This window comes from Rattus norvegicus, chromosome 7 (genome assembly GCF_021556685.1).
Source record: "Rattus norvegicus strain SHRSP/BbbUtx chromosome 7, alternate assembly SHRSP_T2T, whole genome shotgun sequence".
NCBI classification, from domain to species: domain Eukaryota; kingdom Metazoa; phylum Chordata; class Mammalia; order Rodentia; family Muridae; genus Rattus; species Rattus norvegicus.
In genome coordinates this window covers 139183485-139210000 of record NC_141540.1, presented here as the reverse complement: position 1 = coordinate 139210000, position 26516 = coordinate 139183485, and the positions used below count along the sequence as shown (strand labels likewise).

Here is a 26516-nt window from a genome sequence, read left to right as displayed (position 1 = left end):
GCTGATTGACCTTGGGAAGCTTTTGTGTGGACAACCGTGGTGTGGCTGCTGGGAGAGCATCCGTGAAGCTGTCTTGTCATGTTCAGAAGACACTGTTCCCAGTCCTCCCTGACTTCTGGCTCTTGGGATCTTTCTAGCATTTCTTCAGAGATGTTCTCTGGGCCTTGACTGGAGATGATGTAATGTAGAAGTCCCATTTATAGCTGAGTACTCCTTAGACACTTGTTCTGTGCTTAGAATAGTTGTGAGTGTGTTAACTACTGTCTTCTGTACAAAGAAACAGCTCTGATGAAGTCAGAAAGCTTAGCTTCATCTCTAGTGCCTATGAGCTCCTAAACTGTGGGTTCTTGGACAGCTCCCACACCATTGATTCTTGGCCAGATCTACAATTCCACCCATACATTCCTCTTGTAGATTACAACTTAAACTTAATTAGAAAGTGGTTGTTTACCCCCATAGCATTCATGCCAGCATAGCACCCACGGTATCTTTATATCCAGCCTTTTATCTCTGTGCTGGGGATCCAAACTTGGGCTTTCATTCTTCTTCCTCTTCCTCTTCCTCTTCCTCTTCCTCTTCCCCTTCCTCTCCCTCCTCCTCTCCCTCCTCTTCCTCCTCTTCCTCCTCCTCTTCTTTTTGCTCCTCCTCCTTTTTCTCCTCCTCCTCCTGTCCTCCTGGGTAATGGTTTTGGGTGAAAGTAAAACCAAAGTTAATTTAAAATAATAATTCCAACACCTTGCCATCTGGGTCTAACCTAGTGAACTAGAATAAAGGTAGAAAAGCTGGCCCTTCTGAAAAGTCCACTGGGTTTTGTCGTTAAACATTTGGTTTTGGTCCACTACTTTCAAGACCAGGCTCTGCCCAGCAGTGGATGACCAATACAAAACAAGCACAGTGATATTTTTGGAGGGTTTCTCTGTCTCCTAATTCTTTGTTTGAGGAATCCTCCTCCCGCCCCCCCCCCATTTGTTCTTACCCTGCAGGTCTTCTGCTTATATATCATGGGTTCAGATTTTGTGTTTTTATGGGATTTCTGCATTTCCAATGTGCGTGTATCAGACTGTATCTATTTTTTTGGGCTTTTTCTTTGACTCTTTGTTTCTCTTTTTGTTTGTTTATTTTGTTCTATTCAGGTTTCTTTTTGTTTTATCTTACTTTATTTTTCATTTTTCTTTGAATGCCTGTGTGTTTTCTGGTGAGGGAGGGAGAGAGAGAGAGAAAGAGAGAGAGAGGAGAGAGAGAGAGAAGAGAGAGAGAGAAGAGAGAGAGCACGAGAGCAAGAAAAGATGTAAATTTGACTGGGTAGATATATGGTGAGGATCTGGGATGAGTTGGGGGAAGGGAGACTACAATCAGAACAGATTGTATGAACAAATCCTTTTTTAATAAAAAAAAGAAATTTGGAAAAAGAACAAAACACAGATAAGGAACATTTGGTTTGGTAAGAATGATGTCACTAAAGTCGAGATTCTTGGCTTTCCCTCTCCTGCACTTTTATCTTTACTTTGACTGGTGGATTAATTTTTTCAAAAGAAGACCTGATTTTTTATTTAGTTAGGCTACTCCTGTGGCTCTCTGATTAGTGTTGTTATATATGCATGCAGTTACTATTCCCCCATCATCTTCACGGAGACCTCAAAGGTTACTGTTAGGAATAATAGAAAAACCTCAACATTTTAAATGTCTTATTGAGCACAAATCAGAGAGGTCGGGGGCCCCCAAATATTAAGTACATCTAAGACACACAAACTTTGTCTGTAGTCACCTGATTCAGACTCAAGCCAGAAAACACACATAGGAAGCTAGATGAGGCTTACTTCTAGAATTGGTTAATTAGTGATTAATAATTAACAGTTTAAAATTAATTAGAGGGGTTGGGGATTTAGCTCAGTGGTAGGGCGCTTGCCTAGGAAGTACAAGGCCCTGGGTTCGGTCCCCAGCTCCGAAAAAAAAGAACCAAAAAAAATAAAATTAATTAGAATTAATAATCTTATAGGTTCTGAGATAATGTTTATTGTAAAATAAATTCCAAGTTTTTCCTTTCCCAGCCTCTTCTCCTGGAACGACAACTCTGAGTCTAATTATTTATTAATAAATGCCTTGGCCATAGCTTTGGCTCATTCCCTGACAATCTCATAACTTATTTAATCCATTCAAACTATTCTATCTTCTACTTGGTTAGTTACCTCTCCTGTTTGAATCTAGTCTTTATCAAATTTGACTGTATACACAGCTTTTCTCCTCCTGTGGAAACAAAGACAAATCCTCTTCCCCAGTGTAACACATATCCTGGTTTCCATTCTGAGGTCAACATATCTTTAAAATATACAGGACTACTCAATTCAGCGGTTTTTTTCTACTATCCAATGTCTCTCTTCAGCTGTTGTTCCTGTCTCATTAGCATTTAAAAATTTAAAGTTAATAAAGAACTATGTAATATATCTCTGGAAACCTTTATCACCCCTTTCTGTTTATTAAGCATACCTTTAAAAGTATGATTAGATCTTTCTTTTTCTTTTTTTTAAAGATTTATTTATTATATATAAGTACACTGTAGCTGTCTTCAGACACACCAGAAGAGGGCATCAGATGGTTGTGAGTCACCATGTGGTTGCTGGGATTTGAACTCAGGACCTCTGGAAGAGCCGTCAGTGCTCTTAACTACTGAGCCATCTTTTCAGCCTTATTAGATCTTTCTATAATTGTTTCTCCTGTAGGATTGTGTGGTATACTTGTAATATGCTTTATGTTATAATATGCAAAAGCTGTTTCATTTTACTAGAGACATATGCTAGAGCACTGTCAGATATCCCCACAATAGCCATAACTTCTAATAAATGTGTAATTATAGAATCTTCTAAAAACTAAAAGTAGTTACTCATTGAAATCCTGAATATATGTCTATGATAATTTAATTTTCCAAACTCTGCAAAATGAAACACAACTATTAATCAAATTTCATTTGTTTGGGTACCTTTTGGGCTACTTCATGTAGGTCATGGAGTCTGGTTATACAAAGAACAGGTAGGACATTTCTTTATAATTTCTTTGGCTTGTTGGCAAGTGATAGAAAAATCTTTCTTCAAACTTTGCTGTTTACATTGTGTTTCTTCAGGCATTCTGAGACTTCTAGCACATTTACTATTAATAGCTGATCAATTTCATTATTACCTTGTGCTAGAGACCCATCTGGGATCTGATATGTATTATATACAGTGAATGATTTCTATTTCTGATTACTTTTTGTAGCTGAATAAATAGCAGAGTTAATTCTGAAATCATCTGTAGTAAGTTCAATGGTTTCAATATGTAAAACAACTCCTTCTATATATTGAAAGTCAGTAATTACATTAAGAGACCGAAGAAAATCTAATAATTCTATAATAATGGCATGCAGCTCTAATTTTTGGACTGACTCATAAGGGCTCTGAGCCACTTTACTTATTTTTTCCTAACTTATAACCAGACTTTCCTGATTTATTTGCATCAGTATAGAATGTAGGGGCTTAAGAAATTGGTGTCCTTTTTACTCTACAAACACAGGGGAATTCCAAAGGGTTGGTAGATTCTTTAATGTGTTGAACATTTAGCTGCTTCTATTCTGTATGAGGGAGAATCCAACTAGTTCTTTTCATAAACTGATGTCTCTTGCTTTTGGAATATTTGTTGTTAATCTCTTCCAAAAAGTTACTGCAAGCTCTTTGCCAGTGTTTATTTTCTGCCTATCATGAGACAATTTCAGCATTAGTAAAGAGTACCGCAATTTCTGCTGGATCTATTCTTGCTAATTGATGAAGTATCATTTTTCCTTTCAGAATCAATTCAGAAATCTTTTCTGCATAGGTCTTTAATCTTTTACTCTGTATGCTACAAATATCCATTCTAAGATATTATCTTCTTTCTGCATAAGAATTCCAGTGGAAAGTGAGTAGAGGGCAAAATAACTAAAACATAATCCAGCTTTGGATCCAAACAGTTCACATGAACATCCTGTAATTTATTCTCTACCAGAACTCATTCTCTTTCAGTCTCAGCTAATATATATATCATATATATATGTATATATATGATATATATATTATAATATAATATATTGGTTTATTTAAATCCTTATCACTTTTTTTTCTTTTTTTCAGAGCTGGGGACCGAACCCAGGGCCTTGCGTTTGCTAGGCAAGCGCTCTACCACTGAGCTAAATCCCCAACCCTCCTTATCACTTTGTAAGGTTTGAAATAAATCACTTAGCTCTTGAGTAGTTAATACAATTATGGGACATAGCCAGTTAATGTCTCCCAACAATTTTTGAAAATCATTAAGTGTTTGTAATTGATTCCTCCTGATTTGTACTTTCTGTGGTCATATTTTCTGTAAACCTATCACATATCCTAGATAATTAACAAAATCTCCTATTTGTATTTTTCAGGAGTCATCTGTAGTTCCCAGCAAGGCAAATTTTTCTTTACTTCATCAAACATTTTTTCCTAAGGCATCTGCACCTGAATTAGCCAGTAAAATAGCATCCATGTAATGCTAAATGTTAGGTTGAGGAATCTGTTTATGAATTATATATATTGGCTGTTCTACAAAATATTGGCACAAAGTAGGACTTCAATATTCTTTGTGGTAACACTTTTTAACAAAAATCTCTTTATTGGATAACTATTATTTCAAGTAGGTACTGAAAAAGCAAACTTTTCCCGGAATATCATGCTCATGCAAAGGGATTGTGAAAGTAAAATCTTTAAAATAAATTACTTAGGCAATAAAGAAGGCAATGGGATACCAGGCTGTAAAGAGCCTATTGCCTGAACCATCTTATTTATGGTCCTTAAACCTGTTAACATCCTCCGTTTTCCTGATTTGTTTTTTTTTAAATAATAAAGACAGGGTAATTCCATGGGTTGGTAGATTCTTCAATGTGTTGAACATTTAGCTGCGTCTGTACCAGTTGTTCCAGTACCTCTAATTTTCTGATGTCAAAGGCCATTTTTCCAAGCACACAGGTTTGTCAGTTAACTGTTTTAAAGATAGGGCATTTGGTATCCTGAAAGACCAACACCTGTCATGTCCTGCATATATCCTTGTTAGTCTATGACTGTTCTTGATAATTCCTTGTTAGTCTATGACTGTTCTTGCTAATTCCTTGTTAGTCTATGACTGTTCTTGCTAATTCCTTGTTAGTCTATGTCTGTTCTAGCTAATTCCTTGTTAGTCTATGTCTGTTCTTGCTAATTCCTTGTTAGTCTATGTCTGTTCTTGATAATTCCTTGTTAGTCTATGTCTGTTCTTGATAATTCCTTGTTAATCTATGTCTGTTCTTGCTAATTCCTTGTTAGTCTATGTCTGTTCTTGCTAATTCCTTGTTAGTCTATGTCTGTTCTTGATAATTCCTTGTTAGTCTATGACTGTTCTTGCTAATTCCTTGTTAGTCTATGACTGTTCTTGCTAATTCCTTGTTAGTCTATGACTGTTCTTGATAATTCCTTGTTAGTCTATGACTGTTCTTGATAATTCCTTGTTAGTCTATGACTGTTCTTGATAATTCCTTGTTAGTCTATGTCTGTTCTTGCTAATTCCTTGTTAGTCTATGTCTGTTCTTGCTAATTCCTTGTTACTCTATGTCTGTTCTTGATAATTCCTTGTTAGTCTATGACTGTTCTTGATAATTCCTTGTTAGTCTATGTCTGTTCTTGCTAATTCCTTGTTAGTCTATGTCTGTTCTTGATAATTCCTTGTTAGTCTATGACTGTTCTTGATAATTCCTTGTTAGTCTATGTCTGTTCTAGCTAATTCCTTGTTAGTCTATGACTGTTCTTGATAATTCCTTGTTAGTCTATGACTGTTCTTGATAATTCCTTGTTAGTCTATGTCTGTTCTTGATAATTCCTTGTTAGTCTATGACTGTTCTTGATAATTCCTTTTAATATTTTTCTCAGAAGACTTCTTTATCTTGTGGTTTGTTTTCTATTGCTGCAACAAATCACATCCCATAAATTAATGGCTATATTAGCCACATATGGACTTAATTTTCCTATTTGTCCTTCTGTCTCGATACACTCAATCCCATCTTGCATTTTCTTTTACCGGAGATAACATTCCAGTCCCTAAATGCTAAATATTCACCTCTTGAAGAAGCCAACTGGATGCTAATATTTTGGTGAAATTATTGTTACATCTGCCCCTGTGTCTACTAAACCTTCAATTTCAATGCTATTTATTTAGGGTGTTTCCTGATGGCAAAGGTAATGAGACCCAATGTCAGCCGTATTTCTAATCCATTCATCTCTTGGTTCTGATTTTGCCTTTAAAGTTCTAATCACCCTTTTGCATTCTGAATTAGAATTTTCAGAATTAGAATTTTTAAAAGCCAAAGATTCGATTAATATTTGTCTGATTCTGAATCTGATAGTATTCTATTTACAGCTGGAGTCAATCTTAGTACCTCCAGCCATATTTAATTGTTCTATGGCCCTAGATTTCTCTTTCCACCATGTTTGCCATTGTAACTGAGGACCAGTTTCCAATATTGCTATTGCCAAATCTTTCTAGTCTTGATAATTCTTTCTGAGTTGCCCATTAATTTAATATCTGCTTCATATAGGGTGAATGCATACGATACAAAATAATTGCTTCCTTAAATCTTCTCAAATCTAATATGGCTATAGTATTACATTTAATTTCTTTATAGCCTGGGGGGGGATGCCTGTCATCTGCTGGTACTTTTTGTATAGTAACTGGACAAACTAAGCCTATTTTTCTAACAACCTTGGGCTGCTACACTTCAGTTTCTTCATGAAGTGGTACAGTAGGTTCTTGTCTAAATTCCTCTGTCTGTGTCTGAGTACTTTTCTCATTTTCATTTGTAAGTCTTTCTATACCTCATCAATCTACTTTTCATATTTGGCACAGAAACTACTATGTCTATTAAGGATAAAATATGAATCACCAGACTGATCATGAGTATAATCAGAATTATGTCAATCTCAACTATGTTGTTTGCCTTTTCATTTTCTGCTTCCATTTTCAAGCCATCTAAAGTAGCGCTATACAGCACCTTGTATTCTGGTATTTCCCATCCTTGAAGACTTCTCAAGTCTGATGGCCTTCCAGTTTTTCTGCAGCTGGCATGATTTCTCTGTCCATATGTGTTGCTGTAAAATTACAAAAAAAATAAAATGCTGTCTTTTATCCTCAACTAGGTCTGGCACTGCAGTGCCCAAAGACATCTGGTAGACATATTCATCGCAGTCAGCAAAGCCTCTCACTGGCCCTGCTCCACCCCATATCACACTGCCGAAGGCCCCTCTCTGGGGCTGACGGCAATCCCTCCACCCATCCAGCTCCCAAGGCAGGCTGCCACGCCAAAAGCATACATCCCAATTCCGTGGCAGCCTAGTGTCCCAGCTGCCACACACTCTCCCAAACTCAAATCACCACAAGAAAGAACACACAACACAATAACCTCTGATCCAATTGATAAGATATCATTGCCCACCTAAGCATACAAAGCCCTGTACACATCCATTCCTTAATAGTCAAAAAGCTTGAATTACCCAAGATGCAATCCACAGACCACAGGAAGCTCAAGAAGAAGGATGACCAAAATGTGGATGCTCCTACTCCTTCTTAAAAGGGGGAATGAAAATATCCATAGAAGAGGATATGGAGGCAAAGTTTAGAGCAGAGACTGAAGGAAGGGCCATTCAGAGCCTGCCCCACATGTGTCCCATATATATACAGCAGCCAAAACTAGATAAGATTGATGAAGCTAAAAAGTGCATGCTGACAGGAAGCAGATATAGATCTCTCCTGAGAGACGCATCCAGAGCATGTCAAATAACGAGGTGAATGCTAGCAGCAAACCACTGAACTGAGAACAGGACCCCCTTTGGGGGAATTGGAGGAAGGATTGAAAGAGCTGAAGGGCATCGCTTCTCGGCCTTTTGGCTAAGATCAAGTGTAGTATCTGTTCTTATCAGAAAGAGCTGAAGGGGCTTGCAACCCCATAAGAACAACAATGCCAGCCAACCAGAGCTTCCAGGGACTAAACTACTATCCACAGACTATATACATGAACAGACTCATGGCTACAACTGCATATATAGCAGAGAATAGCCTTGTTGGGGCATCAATAGAAGGGGAAGCCCTTTGTCCTGCCAAGACTGGACCCCCAGTGCAGGGGAATGTTGGGGGGTACGGTGTTAATGGGGGTGGGTGGGTGGGGTGAACACCTGTATGGGGGAGGGAGAGGGGATGGGAGTTTATGGACAGGAACCAGGAAAGGTTTGAAACATTTGAAATGTAAATAAAGAAATATATCTAATAAAAAAATTTCATAACGACCTGTAAAGGTACAGAGTGGAATCTTAACATCAGCCTCCATGTTCTCTCGGTGGCTTCCTCCTTTACCTCTCGTCCAGTTTCCTCCTTCTCTAAAACTTTTCTCCTGCCCATCCCTCCTTCTTGTCCAATGACAGGCCTCGTTCTAACTTGTACTTGACTACACCTGCGTGATGACATCATCCTACACATATGATCTTGCCCCATGTTGGGCTCCAAATGTTTTTAACAAAATCCCATTTTTAAAAAAATTTTACCAATGAAAATTCTGGAGCCAGATGCTGGGGTAAAAGCCTGCTAGCTTAGAGAGGCAGAGGAAGCACCCAGCTGACCTTCCTCTATAGCTGACATCCCAAAACAAAGTTCTATGTCTCCCTCTATCCATCCTTTTGACTTCCTCTTACTCTTTATGCTTTTTGTTCTACGTTCATTCCCTTTCACCTGGTTTCTAGCTCTGCCTCTTGATTTATGGTTGACTTTATTTAATCCTGTTTATAACAATCCGAAAGTTCTTGGATTAAAGGCATGTGATAGGGCCAAGCCACACCATACCTGGAAACAGGTCTTTACAGTAAACAACAGAATCTTGGGTTTGCGGTGTGATCAAATATCCTGCCACACCATCTTTGCTTGGTACTGTAATGGCTTAGTTGTTACTCTAATGGAGTCAGTTGTTCTGTTGAGTGTCAGTTGGCCCGAATCTGTTTTATAAATATTGTTAAAATGTAAGCTAATAGACTTTAGTAAAACACACTGCTCTTCACAATATGATTTGGCTTCATTGCGATTTTTGTATCATAAAGCTTATGGCTTTATATTTTTAGAGGTAAAGTTTTTAGCTATTTCTTTTATTTTTAATAGTATAATATAATTACATTACTCCCTGCTTTCCTTTCCTCTGTCCAAACCCTCGCATCTATTTCTCCTTATTCTTTTAAATTCATGGCCTTTTAAATTACTTGCTGTCGCATGCATATACGTATATGTGGGTACATATAATTTCCTAAATATAATCTGTCCAGTCTGTATATTGTTACTTGGATGTAATTTTTCAGGTCCGACCACTTGGTATTAAATAAACAATTGATGTGCTCTTCCCCAGGGAAGACTATTTTTCGGGCTCTCAGATTCCTTAGTTGCCTGTAGTTCTTTGTGTAGAGTGGGGTCCTCATGGTCATTCCCTCCTCCATTTGTTTTCTAAAGGTAAATATTTTTATGAAAGAAAGAATGAGCTGAATTTACACTAAGCAGTTCGGGTCAAAATAATAGTTAACTTTAATAGTAGGGATTAGATAATGATATAAACGTCTGACTTTTAATAAGAATCGGCAGGAGGTCTGGAGGCTTGGCTCAGCAGTTAGGCGTGAGTCTCTCATACCGTTCTTGTAGAGGACCTCGATTACACTCCCACACTCATTCAGGGGGCTCACAGCCTCCCATATCTAACTCCAGGGGGTCCTAATCCATGTGGTCTCTATGGAATTGCATTCATGCTCCTAACCCTAACCCAATGCACACATACATTTTTTTCCTTTTTTTCCGGAGCTGGGCACCGAACCCAGGGCCTTGTGCTTGCTAGGCAAGCGCTCTACCACTGAACTAAATCCCCAACCCCTTGCTTTATTATTTTATCTTATCTATGAAAAGTCCTTACTGTGAAGAAGCTCAGTTAGCGACAAACTCACGATCCTCCTGCCTCAGCTTGCTTTGAGCTGAGGTTATAGGCGTGTACCGTCCTGCCCAGCTTCTTTGACCTCCCACTCCAATCTCACTTTCATTCTTTATCTATTTCAATCTCATTTCCTCTATCTCTTTGGAGATAGGGAGGGAGGGTCTTGCTGTGTAGTCCATGCTAGCTTCCAATCCGTAGTCCTCCTGCCTCAGTCTTTCAAGTGCCAAGAGTACAGGTTTGCACCACCACACCTGGCTAATGTTCTTTATCTCAGTGGTTTATAATTAGTTTCTCCATCTTTTTTTTCCCCTCGAATATCATCTCCAATAATATGCCAAATTTTATAATTAAAAAAATAACTGGCACATAGTTTGTTTATTTATTTATTTATTTATTTATTTATTTATTTATTTATTTATTTTTTCTTTTCTTTTTTTCGGAGCTGGGGACCAAACCCAGGGCCTTGCGCTTGCTAGGCAAGTGCTCTACCACTGAGCTAAATCCCCAACCCCAGATTTTTTATTTTTAATACTCTATTAATTTCACTTTTAATTATGCATCTTGTTCTATTTTTATTATATCTAGTTTGTTCATCTTTTTTGGTGTATGTGTAAGTGAATGTTCACTTGTGTGTGGATATGTGTACCTCTGGATTTATGTGTGTGAGGGGCCCAGAGTTCAATTTGGGTGTAATTCTTTATGAGCTATCTACCTTGTTTTTTGAGGCAGAGTTCTTTCACTATTACTTGGGGCCCCTGGCTGGTTAGGTGGCCATTGAGCTTCAGGAGTCCACCCGTTTCTAATTCCCTAGAGCTAGGATTATAAGTGTGCCACGCCAAGCTTTTTGTGTGGTTGCCGGGGATTGAACTCAGGGTTTTGTGCTTGCAAGCACTCTACAGACAAACCTGTCTCCAAGTATTCCCCTCACTTTTCTCAAGCAGCTGAGAATGGCCTTGAACTTGCTACCTGGGTCAGTCTGGCTTTGAGCTTGTGATCCTCTGTACTCCAGGGGGAGGGATAACAGGCATGTGCCACTGTGATCAGTGTGTGAGATGTTGGGGATCAAACCCAAGGCTTGGTGAATGCTAGGCAGGTACTCTACCAGCTGAGCCGCTTCCTGGGCTCAGGCTTTGTTATTTTTCCAAAGTTTAGATTTGAACATGTAGACATTTTAAGTTTGTTTATTAATAGGTACTTAATGATACATTTTGTCTTTCCTGAAGGCTTTGTTGCAGTGCTTCATAGCTTTACAATGAAACATTCTTATGTCCACAATAGTCTACACTATTGAGCCTTTGCTGACATAGGATTTTCTTTCTTTTTGGTAAAATTGTCATTAGAACATTCACTAAGTCTTCATGGGTAGATTCCAGATATCCCTAGGTGACTATTGCATCTCCCCCCCTCTTTTCTTTCTTTCTTTCCTCCTCTCCTCCTCCTTTTTGGTGGGAGCAAGGGAACTCTGAACCTGGAGCTGTGTACTTACTAGTCAAGCATTCTACCACTGTGCGTGTTCCCAACGTCTCTCCGTTCACCTCTGTTATTTTGCTATCATATATTATTCTACTCCGTGGAAAACTATCTTCACGTTCCCTTCCAGCCAACAGACTATAGACTTTCCAAATAAAAGTCCAAAATCAAGAAATGCCCACTATGCCTTGGAATGATAAGATTAGATCTCAATAAACCTCAGAAGAGACCCCTCTGCCCCCCAATATTTGACACTGTGTGATTTAGGGATGTATGAGAAGAGAATATAATTAGAAAACTTTACACAGTTTACTACCTAAAGCAAATACTTTCTCAGGGTCCTCTTCACAGCCGCCTTCACCTCCTTGTTTTTCAGGCTGTAGATGAGGGGATTCAACATGGGCGTGACTGCGCTGTACTGCAAAGACAAGAGCAAGTCCAGGGAAGATCCAGAAGGGGGCATGAGATAGCAAAGAAAGCCGGACCCGAAGAACAAGGTCACTGCGGCAAGGTGGGAGGAGCAGGTGGAGAAGGCTTTGCTCCTCCCGGTGGTGGAACTGATGCTCAAGATGGCGGAGACAATCCGGGCATAGGAGAAGAAGATAGGGATAAAGGTCCCCAGCCCGTGCAATAAGCTGGAGCAAAGCAGGACATCGACGGTGATGGAGATATCCGAACAGGACAGAGGGAAAAGAGCAGGCAGCTCACAAGTGTAGTGGTGAATGGTTTGAGCCTCACAGAAGTCCAGGTTCACAGCCAGGAGCACGATGATGGTTGCATTGAGAGAGGCCACGCCCCACGAGACTAGCACAAGCCGTACACACAACTCATTTCTCATCACCTGGCCGTAGAGCAGGGGATGGCAGATGGCAGCATAGCGGTCGTAAGCCATGACGGAGAGCAGGCAGGCTTCGGTACCAGAAGAAAAAAACACGAAGAAGACCTGAGCCAGGCAGCCCTCTATTGAGATGCTTTTCTTCACAGACAGGAGGTCCTTCAGCAGCTTCGGTACCGTGACGGTTGAGAAGCAGAGATCTACAAACGACAGGTTGCTTAAGAAGTAGTACATGGGCGTGTGGAGGTGGGAGTCAGCCCCGATCACCAACAGCATCATCAGGTTCCCCGTCATGGTGAGGATGTAAATCCCCAGGAACAGCGTGAAAAGTAGAGCCTGGATCAGGGGGTCGTCAGAGAGCCCGGTGAGCACGAACTCCGTGATGACGCTGTGGTTGCTCCAGGCCATTTGTGATTATTTCCTTGGAATAAAGTGGAAAGCAGGGTGAGGTTTTCTAGGCCTTTCTCCCTGTCATCTAAGGCATCATTTTGTGTGTTTCAACATTTCCCTCTCCCTTGTCTGACTTGGAACAACGTCATGTCAGGTTGCTTTCTGCGTACATCGTGGGATGAGTTTCATCACTCTTTGCGCATGGTTCAGAGAGCCCCATTTCTGCTCCGCAGGGTTTACCAGACATGCAGTACTGCGGGATTATTTATACACTCCATGCTCTAGTGTAGCTCAGAGCCCTTCACTCTCATCGCGTCTAAAGAACTCTGTTCCACACAGGACAGTGGCTGTTCCCAAACACCCCCCCCCCCCCCACTAGCCCCCTTCCCGGTTCAGCAGAAGCCACAGATTTTTACTTACCAGCACATGACATTTTGTTCACATTATAACAATTGTATCCAGAGGACTTTCTTACTCTTATTTGTTCTCAGGACAATTCTAGGAAGTATTTGAGGCCCGGAGAGTAACTTTTATTGTACCCTTTCGAAAAGTGACACTGAAGTGGCGGAGTCAGGAAAGATACGCCATCGTTGTTTTCCTAATTCTTAGTCTAGCATTTTAGGTGCTCTCCCCATGAGTAAAGACCGATTTTCCTACAACAGTATTCTGGAATTTCCCTCACCCACCCTAGCTTAATTTTCAGTCATTTCCGTCTCTCTTCTATTCAATATTTTTGAAGCTTGAGGAAAATTTTATTAGAATTTAAAAAGAAAAACCCTAGGACAGCAAACTGTAGATCTCCGAAGTCTCCAGAGGAGGGAGCTGGAGGACGGCAGCCATGCTGTTTGAGTTAGGTATGGACGAGCGACCACATAGCAGGGGGGAAAGTTTTAGAGAGGGTGGAAACCCCAAATGTTAAAGATTGCCTAGTCCCTGGCTAGCATCAGAAAGAAAATGAGGAGAAGAAAAAGGATAAATCACACCTTTCTGATTTAGAACTTTGAAAGGGGGGTGGACAGATAGACATTTTTTTGTGGCTCTGGACTGACTGCACAAAGGACAGGTTTGTTTTGTTTTTTGATTTTCTGCCCTTCCTTGCCCTGTCCCGCCCCATTCTGCCCCACCCTTCTTCCCTTCCTTCCTTCTCCTTCCTTCCTTCCTTCCTTCCTTCCTTCCTTCCTTCCTTCCTTCCTTCCCCCTCCTCCTCCTCCTCCTCTTCCTCCTCCTCTTCCTCCTCCTCCCCTCCTCTCTCTCTCTCTCTCTCTCTCTCTCTCTCTCTCTCTCTCTCTCTCTCTCTCTCTCTCTCTCTCTCTCTCTCAAACAAATTCTGAAAGTTCCCAAGCAGGCTTTGGGTCTTTATTTAGCCCAGGGTGACCCTGACTTCCTGCTTCTCCTGCGTTAAAGCTGGAATTAGAGGCATGTGCCTGGACCAGGTTTTCCTTTAAACAACAGGAAGCTTTTCTCTGGTGGCTTGGCTCCTGTTGTCCATTTCAATGTCCTTTTATATTCTAGAGATCCAAACTAATATATGCCTTTCAGTATCAACACAACATCTTGTTATTTCCTTCCTCAAATACAGCTTAAATTCTGCTCCCAAGAGCAGTCAAAGCTAAAGAGTGTCTCAGATCCCCGCCAAGGTTACCTGTGAGTGTCTCCAAGTAGAGCGATGTGTGCGTACCTTCAGCTGCACCCAGAGATGCCAAAGCTTGGACATCTGTAGTCACGGCTTCTGAGGATGCTGCACAAATAAGTTTATGAACATTGTTGAAAGCAAATGTTGTACTTAAGGTTTATATAAGCAATGTGAGGTGATAATATTTGTCCCATCGTTTTCGAGGATTTGGATATTCTAAAACTGTTTGTGGGTGAAGCATCCACCATGACTAACTATTTTACTTTTAGTCACAAGGAGAAGCCAGCGCAGGGTCTTTTGGGGAGCCTGAAGCCTCACTCAAAAATAACGTAGCGTGTCTGGAGGATCTTTTCTTGTAACATTCATGTTTTGTATGGATGAAGGAATCAATCTTTTTACGTCATATGATTTTTAGAAGCATTTCAAAGAAAGGATCCAATCTTCCTCATCTTAAAGGGCATCTCAAATGGATCCCAGAGATATTTTGTTTTATTGTAACTATGTTTGTGTGTATGTGTATATGTGTATATGTGTGTGCACATAGGTGTGTGTGCATGTGAAGGCCAGAGGTCACTGCATGTGAAGGCCAGAGTCACTGAGTGATGTCTTCCTCTACTGCTCTTTATTTTTTGAGGCAGGCTCTCTCACTGAACCCTGAACTCTCCGATTTAGCCCGAATGGCTGGCAAGTAAGACTGGGTACCTCCCTGTCTCCATCTCTCTCGTGCTAGTTTTATGGCATGCACCACTGGTCTGGGAATTTTAAGTAGGTGCTTGGAATCAACCATGGGTCCCCATGTTCACGTAGCAAGCACTTTACCGATGTAGCCATTTCCCCAGAGCCTTGATTCTAGGGATTTTTAAAATTTAAAATAAATTTTACCACACAATATACTCTGACCAAGGTTTCTCCTCCTGCATCTCCTCCCAGATCCTCCCCTCCCCACCTAGCAAGCTCCACGCCTTCCTTCTCACTCTTTCTAGAAAACAAGCAGGTAAATAACCAACCAAACCAGAATGAAACAAAGCAAACAACAGGGAAAAACAAAAACAAAGAAAAAGCATAAGAAGTACATGGATTGTGTATATACACACACACACACACACATGTGCACACTCAAACCCATAAACATGCACACACACTCACTCTCAAACAAACCCATAAACATGTACACACACACACTCAAATCCATAAACATGCACACACACTCTCAAACTAATAAACATGCACACACACACACTCAAACAAACCCATAAAAATATACACACACTCAAACTCATAAACATGCACACACACACACTCAAACAAACCCATAAACACACACACTCAAACTCATAAACACACACACTCAAACGCATAAAAATATACACACTCAAACAAACTCATAAACACACATATACACACACTCACACAAACCCATAAAAATATACACACACTCAAACTCATAAACACGCATGCACACACACTCAAACCTATAAACAAGCATACATACAACATGCAAACTCTCAAACAAACCCATAAAAATGCACATGCGCACACACACACACACACTCACACACACACTTTATCTCAAACAAAGGTATAAAAATCTAGACACCCAATCTTATAAACCCATAAACACACACACACTTGTACAAAATCCTTAAAAACACACAATCAAAAAAAACCATAATTTATAAGCAAAAGTCCAATAAGATTTAAAAGAATGCCCAAGCAGAGAATTTCGAGAAAATATCTCCCAAGGAACCACTGAGTTCACCTTGTGTCGGCTGTCGGGGAACCACCAGGTTGCTTCACAAGGGATGAGCCAGCCCAGGTGACATTCTAGGGATTTTATAATGACCATGCACATTTTAGGTTCTCCTAAATTCTGGATAACAAATTCTAAGCAGGCAGAATGCCTCAGGTTCCACTCACTATTCTGAGTGAAAGACTTCAGCCTAATTTTATCCTGACACTTAAGACTCATGCCAGATTTATTGAAAGAAGGGTGAGAACTAAAGACTGAAGTTTAGTAAGAAACGATTAAGAGTAAAAATTAGAGAAAGAGGACTTCAGAAGGGCCCTCGATAGTCTCCCACCCATTGGTTGTTTGGAGTTGTTTTTGGAATAAGAAGGTGGGTGGAGCATAGGTTTAGAAGGTCAGCCTGGACAACTTAACCCAGCATCTTTGCAGCTGGGAGGAAAATGTAGTTCTTATTTAGGATGAAGATATCCCCACCCATTTCCTGTGCTCATCCGTACTATTCACACTGTCTCCGTGGTTAACATATCCACGGTGGTTTTAATCACAGAAAACCTTACTAACAGGGGTTCTGTGCAAGCGGGGGGAGAAGCAGCTAATGGGTTCTGATGTTCTTGTCGCATTCTAGAGAGAGGTTTTCTGCAATCTTTTGGGGTCCTAAAATACGGAGGGACTTAGGCAAAAGCTTTAAGATGTTTCTTCCCTAAGTCATGCAGTGAGGGGAGAGAGACCTTTCTGAGAAGCTGTCTGGAGCATTTGGAACAGTGACATGTTTAGAAACAGACCACAGAGGTTAACACAGGGAAGGAGAGGGCTTACCAAGGGCTGGGATGTACCCATCTTTGGCTGCAGGAAGTAGGATGCACCAAGCAGGAGATTCTGTGTCTAGTGTTGCGGGGATGGATCAGGGGTGGAGGAAAGGATGGTTAGCAAAGTTAAAAGTTATTGCCTTTCAGAAAGAAAGATTAGGAGGAGCACCAGCTATCCAGCATACAGTACCATGCTTCTGGAATCTTCTGGAGGAGGAAGCCTCTTCACACTCTGGCTCTCCTATGAAAGTCAATGCACTGTACGTAAAGTCTTCTATGGGGTGGGAAGGGAGGGAGGGAGGGAGGGAAGGAGAAAGAGGGAGCGAGGGAGAGGGAGAGAGAGAGGAAAGGAAGAGGGGGAGGAGGAAGGAGAGAGGGAAGAAGGGAAAGGAGAGAGAAAAGGGAGAGGGAGAGGGAGAGAGAGAGAGAGAGAGAGAGAGAGAGAGAGAGAGAGAGAGAGAGAGAGAGAGCGCCTTGTCACAAGAGCATTGTTTTGGGAAAAGCAGGTCTTTGCCTTCTGCCAACAAGTGTTGGGTTTAGAATGCCCTAAAAACACGTGAAGTGCTACAACATTAAGATTGTTGTTCTCCTGGAGCAGATAATCCTGCAGTGGACCCTAGAGTGAGGTCATTCTGCAGGGCAAACACTAAGGAAAACCACCCAAGAGGCCGATATTCCATGCAGCACCCATGTCTTTACAACTTCATCACATGATCTCGGATCAGGTGAGCTGTCACCTCTCCCTGCTACTCTGAATATTTATTCCCTTCGAGATGTTCTGAATGCTGTCATTTTAAGAATGTTAGTTAAGGAACTCTCTAGCAGAACCAATCAGAAGGTCATCTGTGCTTGTGTATAGGTTGTGCTTGGCACCCAGGGGATGCTGGGCCCGTATCCCCGAAGTCTCAGACTGAAGCCAATGTCTGGACTCACTAATTACACAGTTCCTCATTAGCCAGACAGGAAAGCAATGGGAGAAAAGGGTGTTTGAACTCTCCGAATTAAGACAGCGGTTTAAAGCCTGAAAGAGAACTGATGGAGATTAGGGAGGAATAAGAAGGTAACTTTTTAGGAAATTAGTTCTCAACCAAGTTTATTTTCTTCCTGACCACACGGGAACTAAAGTGCTCTTTAGGGAGATCAAAGTGAGCAGAGCTAAGACACATTACCGAGCGCCATTCACTTTTCTTATGTAATAGCCATCATATAGACTTCTCTTTATTATTATTATTATTATTATTATTATTATTATTATTATTATTATTATCATCTAATTCCTCTCATTTAAAGAAAGCGTGTTAACTTTCTCTGTTTTGTTTCAACATATCTATAGTTTGACTTATACAAGAAAAACCAAGTTAAGGTTATTGAAAAAAGGATGAACTCAAATTATACTTCCCTATCTCTTTAACCCGGGTATTATTTTATCCCAGCTATGCTATTGTATCTCACTATGTGGTGGGTAAATGGTGCCTTCCAAACAGTGCCCCCAAGTCCTAATATGCAGAACTTGTAAAAGCCATGGAAAATTTTATTAAATTAAACTAAAGATGTCGTGATGAGATCATCTTGGATTACCCTGCAAGCCCTAAATCCTAATGTCAGGTGTCCTCACAATGGAATAGATTGAGGGAGAAAATTCTAGAAAGGGAAGAGGGCAGTGTGGCCATGAAGGTAAAGATGTAGCCAGTTGTTGACAGTTACCAGAAGCTGAAGAGGTACAGAACATGCAGCCCCTAGGGGCCTCCAAAGGGACAAAAGCTTTCGAACTCCAGAACCACGAGAGAATACATTTCCATTGTTCTATGCAGCTAAGAGTCTGTTAATAGTAGCTCCAGAAACTAAAGTAGAAAATTTTGCCACCAGACATGGGATGTTAATGTAAACTATATTAGAAGCATTAGAATTAAGTAATGATTAGATACAAGAAGAATTCTGAAGCCCAGGATAGAAAGACTTGAATTTTCTTAAAGAATCTGAAATATGGCTGCTCAGAGATATTTTAGTGAGGGTCAGTTTGAACTGAGGGGCTCAGCAAAGGCAGCTTCTATTGTGTTAGAGAATTTATGTTTCATTTTGACCACTGTTGGTAGGAATATGAATATTGAAGTTGCTGCACGAGACATACTTTTCCCCCACTGGACACTGGAGAAAAAGAAAATCTTTATATGTGGTCCCGTAAATTTAGACGGGTTATGTTCTACAGTTGCTAGGAAAACTAACTTGTAAGTAATGAACTTGTATACTTAAGTAAGGACATTCTGAAAAGAGTTGAAGGTAGGTCCTGGCTTCTTCTTGCTGAGTGTTGTGGCTTGAATATTTGTGTCCCCTCAAAAATTTGTACTGAGGCAGTTCCAAATGCAACAGTTTCCACAGTTGGGGCTTTTAGCAAGTGGTCACAGTGTGGCAGGATCTTACTGAAGATCTGTGAGAACTAGCTAAGTCCTCTCTCCCTTTTATCCTCTTCGATATTTTAGGACAGAGTATTTCTTTAAATTCTTCTCTCATACATTACATCCCAAACATAGTTTCCTCTCCTCCCTCTCCTCCTAACATGCCCCCTATCTCTCCTCTCTCCCAGATCCACTTCTGTTCCATTTCCCTTAAAAAAAAAAGAGTAACCCTCCCAGGGATATCAACTGAACATAGTATAAAAAGTTACAGTAAGTCTAGGCATGCACACTTATATCAAAGCAGGACGAGGTAGACTAGTAGGAGGAAAAGGGTCCCAAAAGCAGGCAAAAAAGTTAAAGACACCCTCACCCACTGTTAGGAGTCTCACAAGGCTAGCATGCTACACGACCATAAAGTATATGTAGAGGACCCAGCTCAGACCCACACAGGGTCCGTATTGTCACGTCAGTCAGTCTCTGTGAGCCCCTGTATCCTTCTTAGTTGATTCTGTGGGCCATGTTCTCATGGTGGAGAATTTGTAAAGACTGTGGGACTTTTAAAATTATTTAGATCTTGGGAATGAATAAGAAAGTAAGGGTCGAGGCTCAATGTGTTTATGTGTCAAGTTGACCAGGGGGTCAGTTGTACCGTCTGGTTTGTGTGTCAACTTGACACAAGCTGCAGCCTCAGACAGAGGAGACTCCCTCGAGAAAATGCCTCCGTGAGATCCAGCTATAAGACATTTTCTCAGTTAGTGATCAAGGGTGAGAGGGCCCATTGTGGGTGGTGCCGTCCTTGGGCTGGTAGTCCTGGGTTCTATAAGAAAGCAAGCTGAGCAAGCCAGGGGAAGCAAGCCAGTAAGAAACATCCCTCCATGGCCTCTGCATCAGCTCCTGCTTCCTGACCTGCTTGAGTTCCAGTCCTGACTTCCTCTGGTGATGAACAGCAATGTGGAAGTGTGAGCTGAATAAACCCTTCCCTCCCCAACTTGCATCTTGTTATGACGTTTTATGCAGGAATAGAAACCCTGACTAAGACAATTGTCTTCATGTATGTATTATTTTAAGAGGTTTCTAGTATATTACCTTTCCATACTACTCCTCAAATGTCCCTGTATCTTACATGTCTCTTCCTATATTCCCTTCCAGTAACCCATTACTCCTTCCCTTATCCACTTGATCCTCGCACTTCAGACCCTCATCCATCCATAAATATCTACTTCTCTTCCCTTACAAGATCTACCTGTCCTGTTTGGTCCTTTCCTTTATATCTACCCTCTGAGATTCTATGGACTGTTAGGTTGGCCATCATCGATTTAACAGCTCATATTGACATATAAGCAAATACACAACATATTTGTCTTTCTGGGTCAGGGTTACCTCACTCAGAATGATTTTTTTCCCTACTTCCAACCGTTTACCAGCAAATCTCATGTCATCTAAAAAAATGGCTGAGTAGTGAAAATATACCGGTTTCTCCATCTAGTCTTCTGTTGAGGGGCATCTGTGTTGCTCCCCACTTTTTGTAATTATGAATAGAGCAGCAATAAATATGGCTGACCAAGTATCTCTGTGGTAGGATGAAATGTCTTTTGGGTGCATACTCAAGAGCTGTATATCTGGGTCTTGAGGCAGATCTATTCCCATCTTCCTGTGGAGTCAACCCGAACTCCACGTCCTTGCCAGCATGAGATGACATTTTTCTGTTGCTCTTAGCAATCCTGACAGATGTAAGATAAGACCCCAAAGTAGTTTTGATTAGCATTTTTCTGATGTCGAACATTTTTAAATGTGTTTTTATACATTTTAAAAAAGCGTTTCTTAGTCATTTGCCCTTCCTATGTTGAGAAGTCTCTGTTGAGATCTGCCCTCCATTTTTAAATTGGATCATTTGTCTTCTTGAGATCTAGTTTCTCGAGTTGTTTATGTATTTTGGATAGTAGCTGTTAAGTCAATGATGACCAACCCACAATCTATAGAACCACAGAGGGTAGTATTAAGTGAGGGACCAGAGAGAACAGGCAGATCTTGAAAGGAAAGAGAAATAGACTTTTTAGAAAGTGAGGTTGGTTAACCTCTTTTCCCTTTCCGTAGGGTGCCGATCTGTCCTGTTGACAGTGTGCTTTGCTGTGCATAGCTTTTCAGTTTCACGAGGCCCCATTTATTAATGGTTGATCTTGGCGTCTGTGCTATTTGTGTGCTGTTCAGAAAGTCTTTCCCTGGGACAATGTATTCTAAGCTATATCCCACTTTCTCTTCTATCGGGTTCAGTGTATCTGGGTTTATTTTGAAGTTTTTAATCCATTTGTAGTTGAATTTTGTGCAGGACGAGAAGTTTAAGTCTACTTGCATTCTTCTACATGAAGCCATCAGTTTGACCAGCAGCACTTGTTGAAGATTCTGTCTTTTTTCCACTGTGTATTTCTGGCTTCTTTATAAAGGAAAAGCAGATGTCTACAGGTGTGGATTTATGTCTGGGTCTTCAGTTGGATTCTATTGACCAATGTGTGTGGTTTAATGATGATGCCATGCTGTTTTTATTACTATAGCTTTGTGTATAACTTGAAATTGGTGATGGCATACCTCCAAATTATTTAGGATTGTTTTAGCTATCCTGTTTTGTTTGTTTGTTTGTTTGTTTGTTTGGTGTGTGTGTGTGTGTGTGTGTGTGTGTGTGTGTGTGTGTGTTTCTATATAAAGCTGAAGACTGTCCTTTCAAGATCTGTGAAGAATTGTTTTGGAATTTTGATGGGGATTGCATTAATCTGTAGATTCAAAATGACAGGATGGCCACTGCTGCTAGGTTAATTCTATCACTCCACGAGCATAGGAGAGCCTCCATCTTTTGATGTCTTCTTTAAGTTTTTCAACGACTTGAAGAAAGTCACTGAAAGTGTTTGACTTGCTTGGTGTTACCCCAAGATATTTTATATTATTAGAAACTACTGTGAAAACATTCCGCTGATTTTTTTTTCTCAGTCTGTTTTTTGTTTGTGTAGAGTAGGGCTACTGGGTTTTTGTGAGTGGGTTTTAAATCCAGCTACTTAGCTGGACGTGTTTATTAGTTCTGTGAATTTTCTGGTGGAAGTTTGGGGGTCACTTATGCATACTATTGTATCATCTGAAAAGAAAGATATTTTGACTCCTTTCTTTCCAATTTGTATCTTTTTTTTTTCCTTCAGTTTTCTTATTGCTGAAACGCTCGCTGAGACTTCAAGTACTATATTGAACAGGTATGATGAGGGTGGACAATCTTATCCTGTTCTTGATTTTAGTGGAATTGCTTTGTGTTTCTCTCCATTTGAGTTGATGTTGGCTAAGGGCTTGCTGTAAACCGCCGTGACTATATTGAAGTATGTCCCTTGTACCTCTAATTTCTCTAGGACTTTTAATCATGGAGTAGTATTGGATTTTGTCAAAGACCTTTTCTGCTAATGAAATGATCATGTGCTTTTTGTCCTTCAGCGTGTTTATATGGTGGATTTTATGTATTTATTTCCATATATTAAGCCATCCCCTCATCTCTGGGATGTAGCCTAGTTGATCATGGTGAATGATCATTTTCATGTGTTCTTGGATTCAGTTATTGAGCACTTTTGTATTTGTGTTCACATGGGAAATTGGTCTGTAATTATCTTTCTTTGTTGGGTCTTTATATGGTTTGGGTAACAGGGTAACTGTGGCTTCATAAAATGGGTTGAGCAATGACTTGTGGGATATTAAGACCAGTGATTGTTATATTGATCCTTCTTAGTATTGCTGTCATGGTGGTCTGATTCCGGGAAGCTTTTCTTGAGTTATGATGGGTAATTTTGCAGGGGAATGTTTGTCTAATTTGGAATTAATTTGCTTTCAGAACTTGGCATATATCTGTGGGATGATGTCACAGGTGAGGCAGGTACAAGATAGAAGGAGGCCTGTCATTGGATGAGAAGGAACGATGGGCAGGAGAAAAGTTTGAAGGAAGAGGAGGAGCCTGGAACGGAGAAGGAGGAAGAGACAGGAGGGACAGGGAGAGGAGCCGAGGGACAGCAATGGAGGCTGACATTAAGGTTCTGCTCTGTGTATTTACAGGTTGCTATTACGATGACTGGAGAACCTTTTCTGTTAGATGTCATACATGCTCTCTGTACCTAGATTGGTGTAACTTTCTATAATTTGGGAAGCTTGTCTGGCTTCGTAGAAAATGTTTTCTCTACCAGTAGAATGAAATCCTTCTTCTATGCCCATGATGTGTTCTTTCCATAGTGCCTTGTATATCTTGAAAGTATTGATCATACCTTCTTATTAACTTAGCTTTGTCTTTGCTCAGGTTATCCAGTTCCTCTGCCTTGTCTTCAGCTCAGGTCTTGGTTTCTCTGCGATCCGTCCTATTGGCAAAACTCCACGTGGAACCCTTGACTGGACGGATCGTGTTCTTTGCCGAACTTATTTAGTTGTTCTCAGAGTTTCTTCTTAAAAGTAAATCCCCCCCTTTCATACTTTGCACTGACTTTTGAATTTCACTTGGTTATTTGTTTCTCTTCTCTTGGAATTCATTCAGGAGTTTATTTGTGTCCCGCTTGAGGCCTTCGAATACACATATTATTCTCTTGAATTATTTGTCTGGCATTTCAACCTTCCATTGTCACTGGAGGAAATCACTGGGGGACTAGTAATTTATTGGGGAATTATGTTGCCTTAGTTTTTCAAAGCGTTTGCTCGTGTGCATCTAAAGTTAGGTTATTGGTTGATTTAATTGGTTTATTTAAAAAGTTTTATCTATCATTTAAAAAAAAACCCTTTTTATTTAGAGGGGGATATTTGCAATGCTCGAGAGGGACTGGGTTGTTGTAGAGTTGAGGTGCTTGCTCCTGTTAGACCTAGGACACCGGGATCAATCTCTAGCACTCCCTTGGAATTAGACTCTTGTCTGTAAGATTATCAGTATCAATGAATATGTCCACGTTTAAAGTACAGCAAGAGGGGCTGGGGATTTAGCTCAGTGGTAGAGCGCTTACCTAGGAAGCGCAAGGCCCTGGGTTCGGTCCCCAGCTCCGAAAAAAAGAACCCGAAAAAAAAGAACCCCCCAAAAAAATAAAGTACAGCAAGAGTCAAATAAAAAGTTGGTCACCCTCTAGTTGCCAGTTTTTAGGCAGTAAAGGGGCACTGATGGGAATGTGTGCAGTAATACACCAATTCCTGTAGGTGTGAGGGGAAAGAAGGATGAAGTCAGGGTAAGACCGGTGAATAGAATTGGGTTGACGCATGAGGAGGAGGAAAGAGGAGAAGGAAGGAGGAGGAGGATAGAAGAGGAGGAGGAAGGAAGAAGAGGAGGAAGGAAAAGGAGGAAGGAAGAGGAGGAAGGAGGAGGAAAGAAGAGGAAGAGGAAGGAGAAAGGAGGAGGAGGGAGGACAAAGGAGGAGGGAGGAGGAGGAGGGAGGAGGTAGAAGAGGAGGAAGGAAAAGGAGGAGGAAGGAAGAGGAAGAGGAAGGAGGAAAGAGGAAGGAGGAAGAGAAGGAGGAAGAGGAGGAGGAGGAGGAAATGTACTCAAAAGAGGAAAAGGTTGAGGTAGTCTTGTCTGAAGGTTGACTGAAGAGAGAGGTGAAAAAATAGAACTAAGGGGTGCACGTCAGTTTCAGTTCTCAGGAGGGTTAGGTGCAGAGATCCCCAAATCAGGCCAGTCTGTGCTCTCTGCAATGGTAAACGTACAGGGAAAGAAAACACCCAGGACAGGAACTGGGCAGGATAGAGCTGCCTTGCTAGGTTGGGCAGGAATACAGGAAGAAGAAGGGGAGAGAGCTGTGTTGGGGTGTGGAGTATGAATTCCACGTGGCTAGATCCAGTTTGCAGTCTGAGTGTTCCCTAGCCTGAGAACTGTGTGTCATGTCTGGGCAATCAGTTTGACTCTGGACCTTTCTCTGGGAGACTGGGGTATATATATGGCTGGCCAGTAGGAAATTCTTCAAAGATGCTTGTCTTGCTTCTGAAGGGTCCCTCAGTATTCAGTTGCCAGTGCTGGCCCTGCCCTGTGCAAGCCTTCACTGTCTGGCATTTTGCCTGAAACTGGTGTTTAAGTTTCCCTGAAGACTGGCTGCCACAGGTCGTGCATGGGGAGAGAGGGCTCTGCAGCCTGGCAATCAGTTACTGGGTGCTAACAGATTTAGTTTGGGCTCTCGCCAGATACTCCGAGCTTCCTGAAGGTGCAGTTCACCACGGGTCACTGGCTGCTGAGCCGACCATTCATCTGCTTTTCAAATGTCACGCAGATGCCCTGTGGCTGAGTGTCCCGTGTAAACCCTGCCTTACTTCTGCCGCTGCCTCCTTGTTGGAATCCTTTCTCTTCTGCTTTTAAAAATGTCCAAGGCTGGAAAGACCATGCTACTTTTATGAACTTATCTTGAAAAATTTTTTTGATTCCTTCCTTTTCTTCCCTCAGAACCATTCCACATACCCCTACCCACCCTCCTTTAAACACATCGCCTCTTCTTCTTATAGCATGCGTATATGTTTATGTGTTGGTCTGCGTTGTCAGCTCCGCTTCCAGGGACGCCTCTTAAGGCGGCAGATTTCAGGGAGTTTGACCCCACACTGCCGCTGGAGCGGGTGCAGGCCGTAGGGAAGCGCCCCTCCCACCATACACATATATACACATATATTCCTAAATCTAGCCTGTTTAGTCCTAAATGCTCTCTGTGTGTATGTTTTCTGGCCGGACCATTTAGCACCGAACAATTGGTGTCCCCTTCCATGGGGACGGCCACCCCTCCCACTCCCAGCTCTCCTCAGCTGCCTTTAAGCCTTTAAGGGCTTTCCCCCATCCACTTTGGGATGTCCACTGGAGTCCTCCTGGCACAGCTCACGTTCAGGAAGTCATGTTGGTGAGACTTCATGGCTGTAGCTTCTGACATTCCCAGGAGACACAGCCGCACATCAAGCTCTCTGAACCCTGAGCTGTCTGTCCATCTGACTCACCTCTCTCAGCAGTGCCCGGGGCCGAGCTACTGTCTGTCTGTAAGGGGAGCTCTCCCACACCAAACGAACGCCTCTGGAGCCGACTCTGGATTCCCTCTCCTGCTTTGTAAAATTCTCTTTTAAGTATTTGTATTAAAGATACAATTTTTCATGCACCGTCCTCCTCTTTTGATAGTTTTTACCCAGGGTCCTTCAAGGAACGGATGCAGACTGTACCTGGGTGTGGTCAACCGCCTTCCTTCTGTCTGTATCTTCATCTCTTCCTGGGCTGTAAGA

General features: G+C 41.3%; 1 protein-coding gene and 1 pseudogene across 7 annotated transcripts in view; one reads left to right on the top strand and one right to left on the bottom strand.

Annotated features, from left to right (window-relative positions):
- Positions 1 to 26516, bottom strand: part of Or8s10 (olfactory receptor family 8 subfamily S member 10) — a 27384-nt gene extending 868 nt beyond the window's left edge. Inside the window, exons 1-8 of one of the 7 annotated variants that reach the window (XM_087556800.1) lie at positions 26457 to 26508; positions 26241 to 26339; positions 17084 to 17167; positions 16904 to 16969; positions 14350 to 14445; positions 12324 to 12738; positions 7055 to 7151; positions 1 to 674 (exon numbers count right to left, since the gene is read on the bottom strand). The exon at positions 1 to 674 is cut by the window's left edge and continues 865 nt beyond it. In XM_087556800.1, the coding sequence (XP_087412926.1) occupies positions 538 to 674; positions 7055 to 7151; positions 12324 to 12725 (636 nt within the window). In that variant the 5' untranslated portion in view covers positions 12726 to 12738; positions 14350 to 14445; positions 16904 to 16969; ... (1 more) ...; positions 26241 to 26339; positions 26457 to 26508 and the 3' untranslated portion in view covers positions 1 to 537. 7 annotated transcript variants of the gene reach the window in all.
- Positions 7928 to 8029, top strand: LOC120094029 (U2 spliceosomal RNA; annotated as a pseudogene).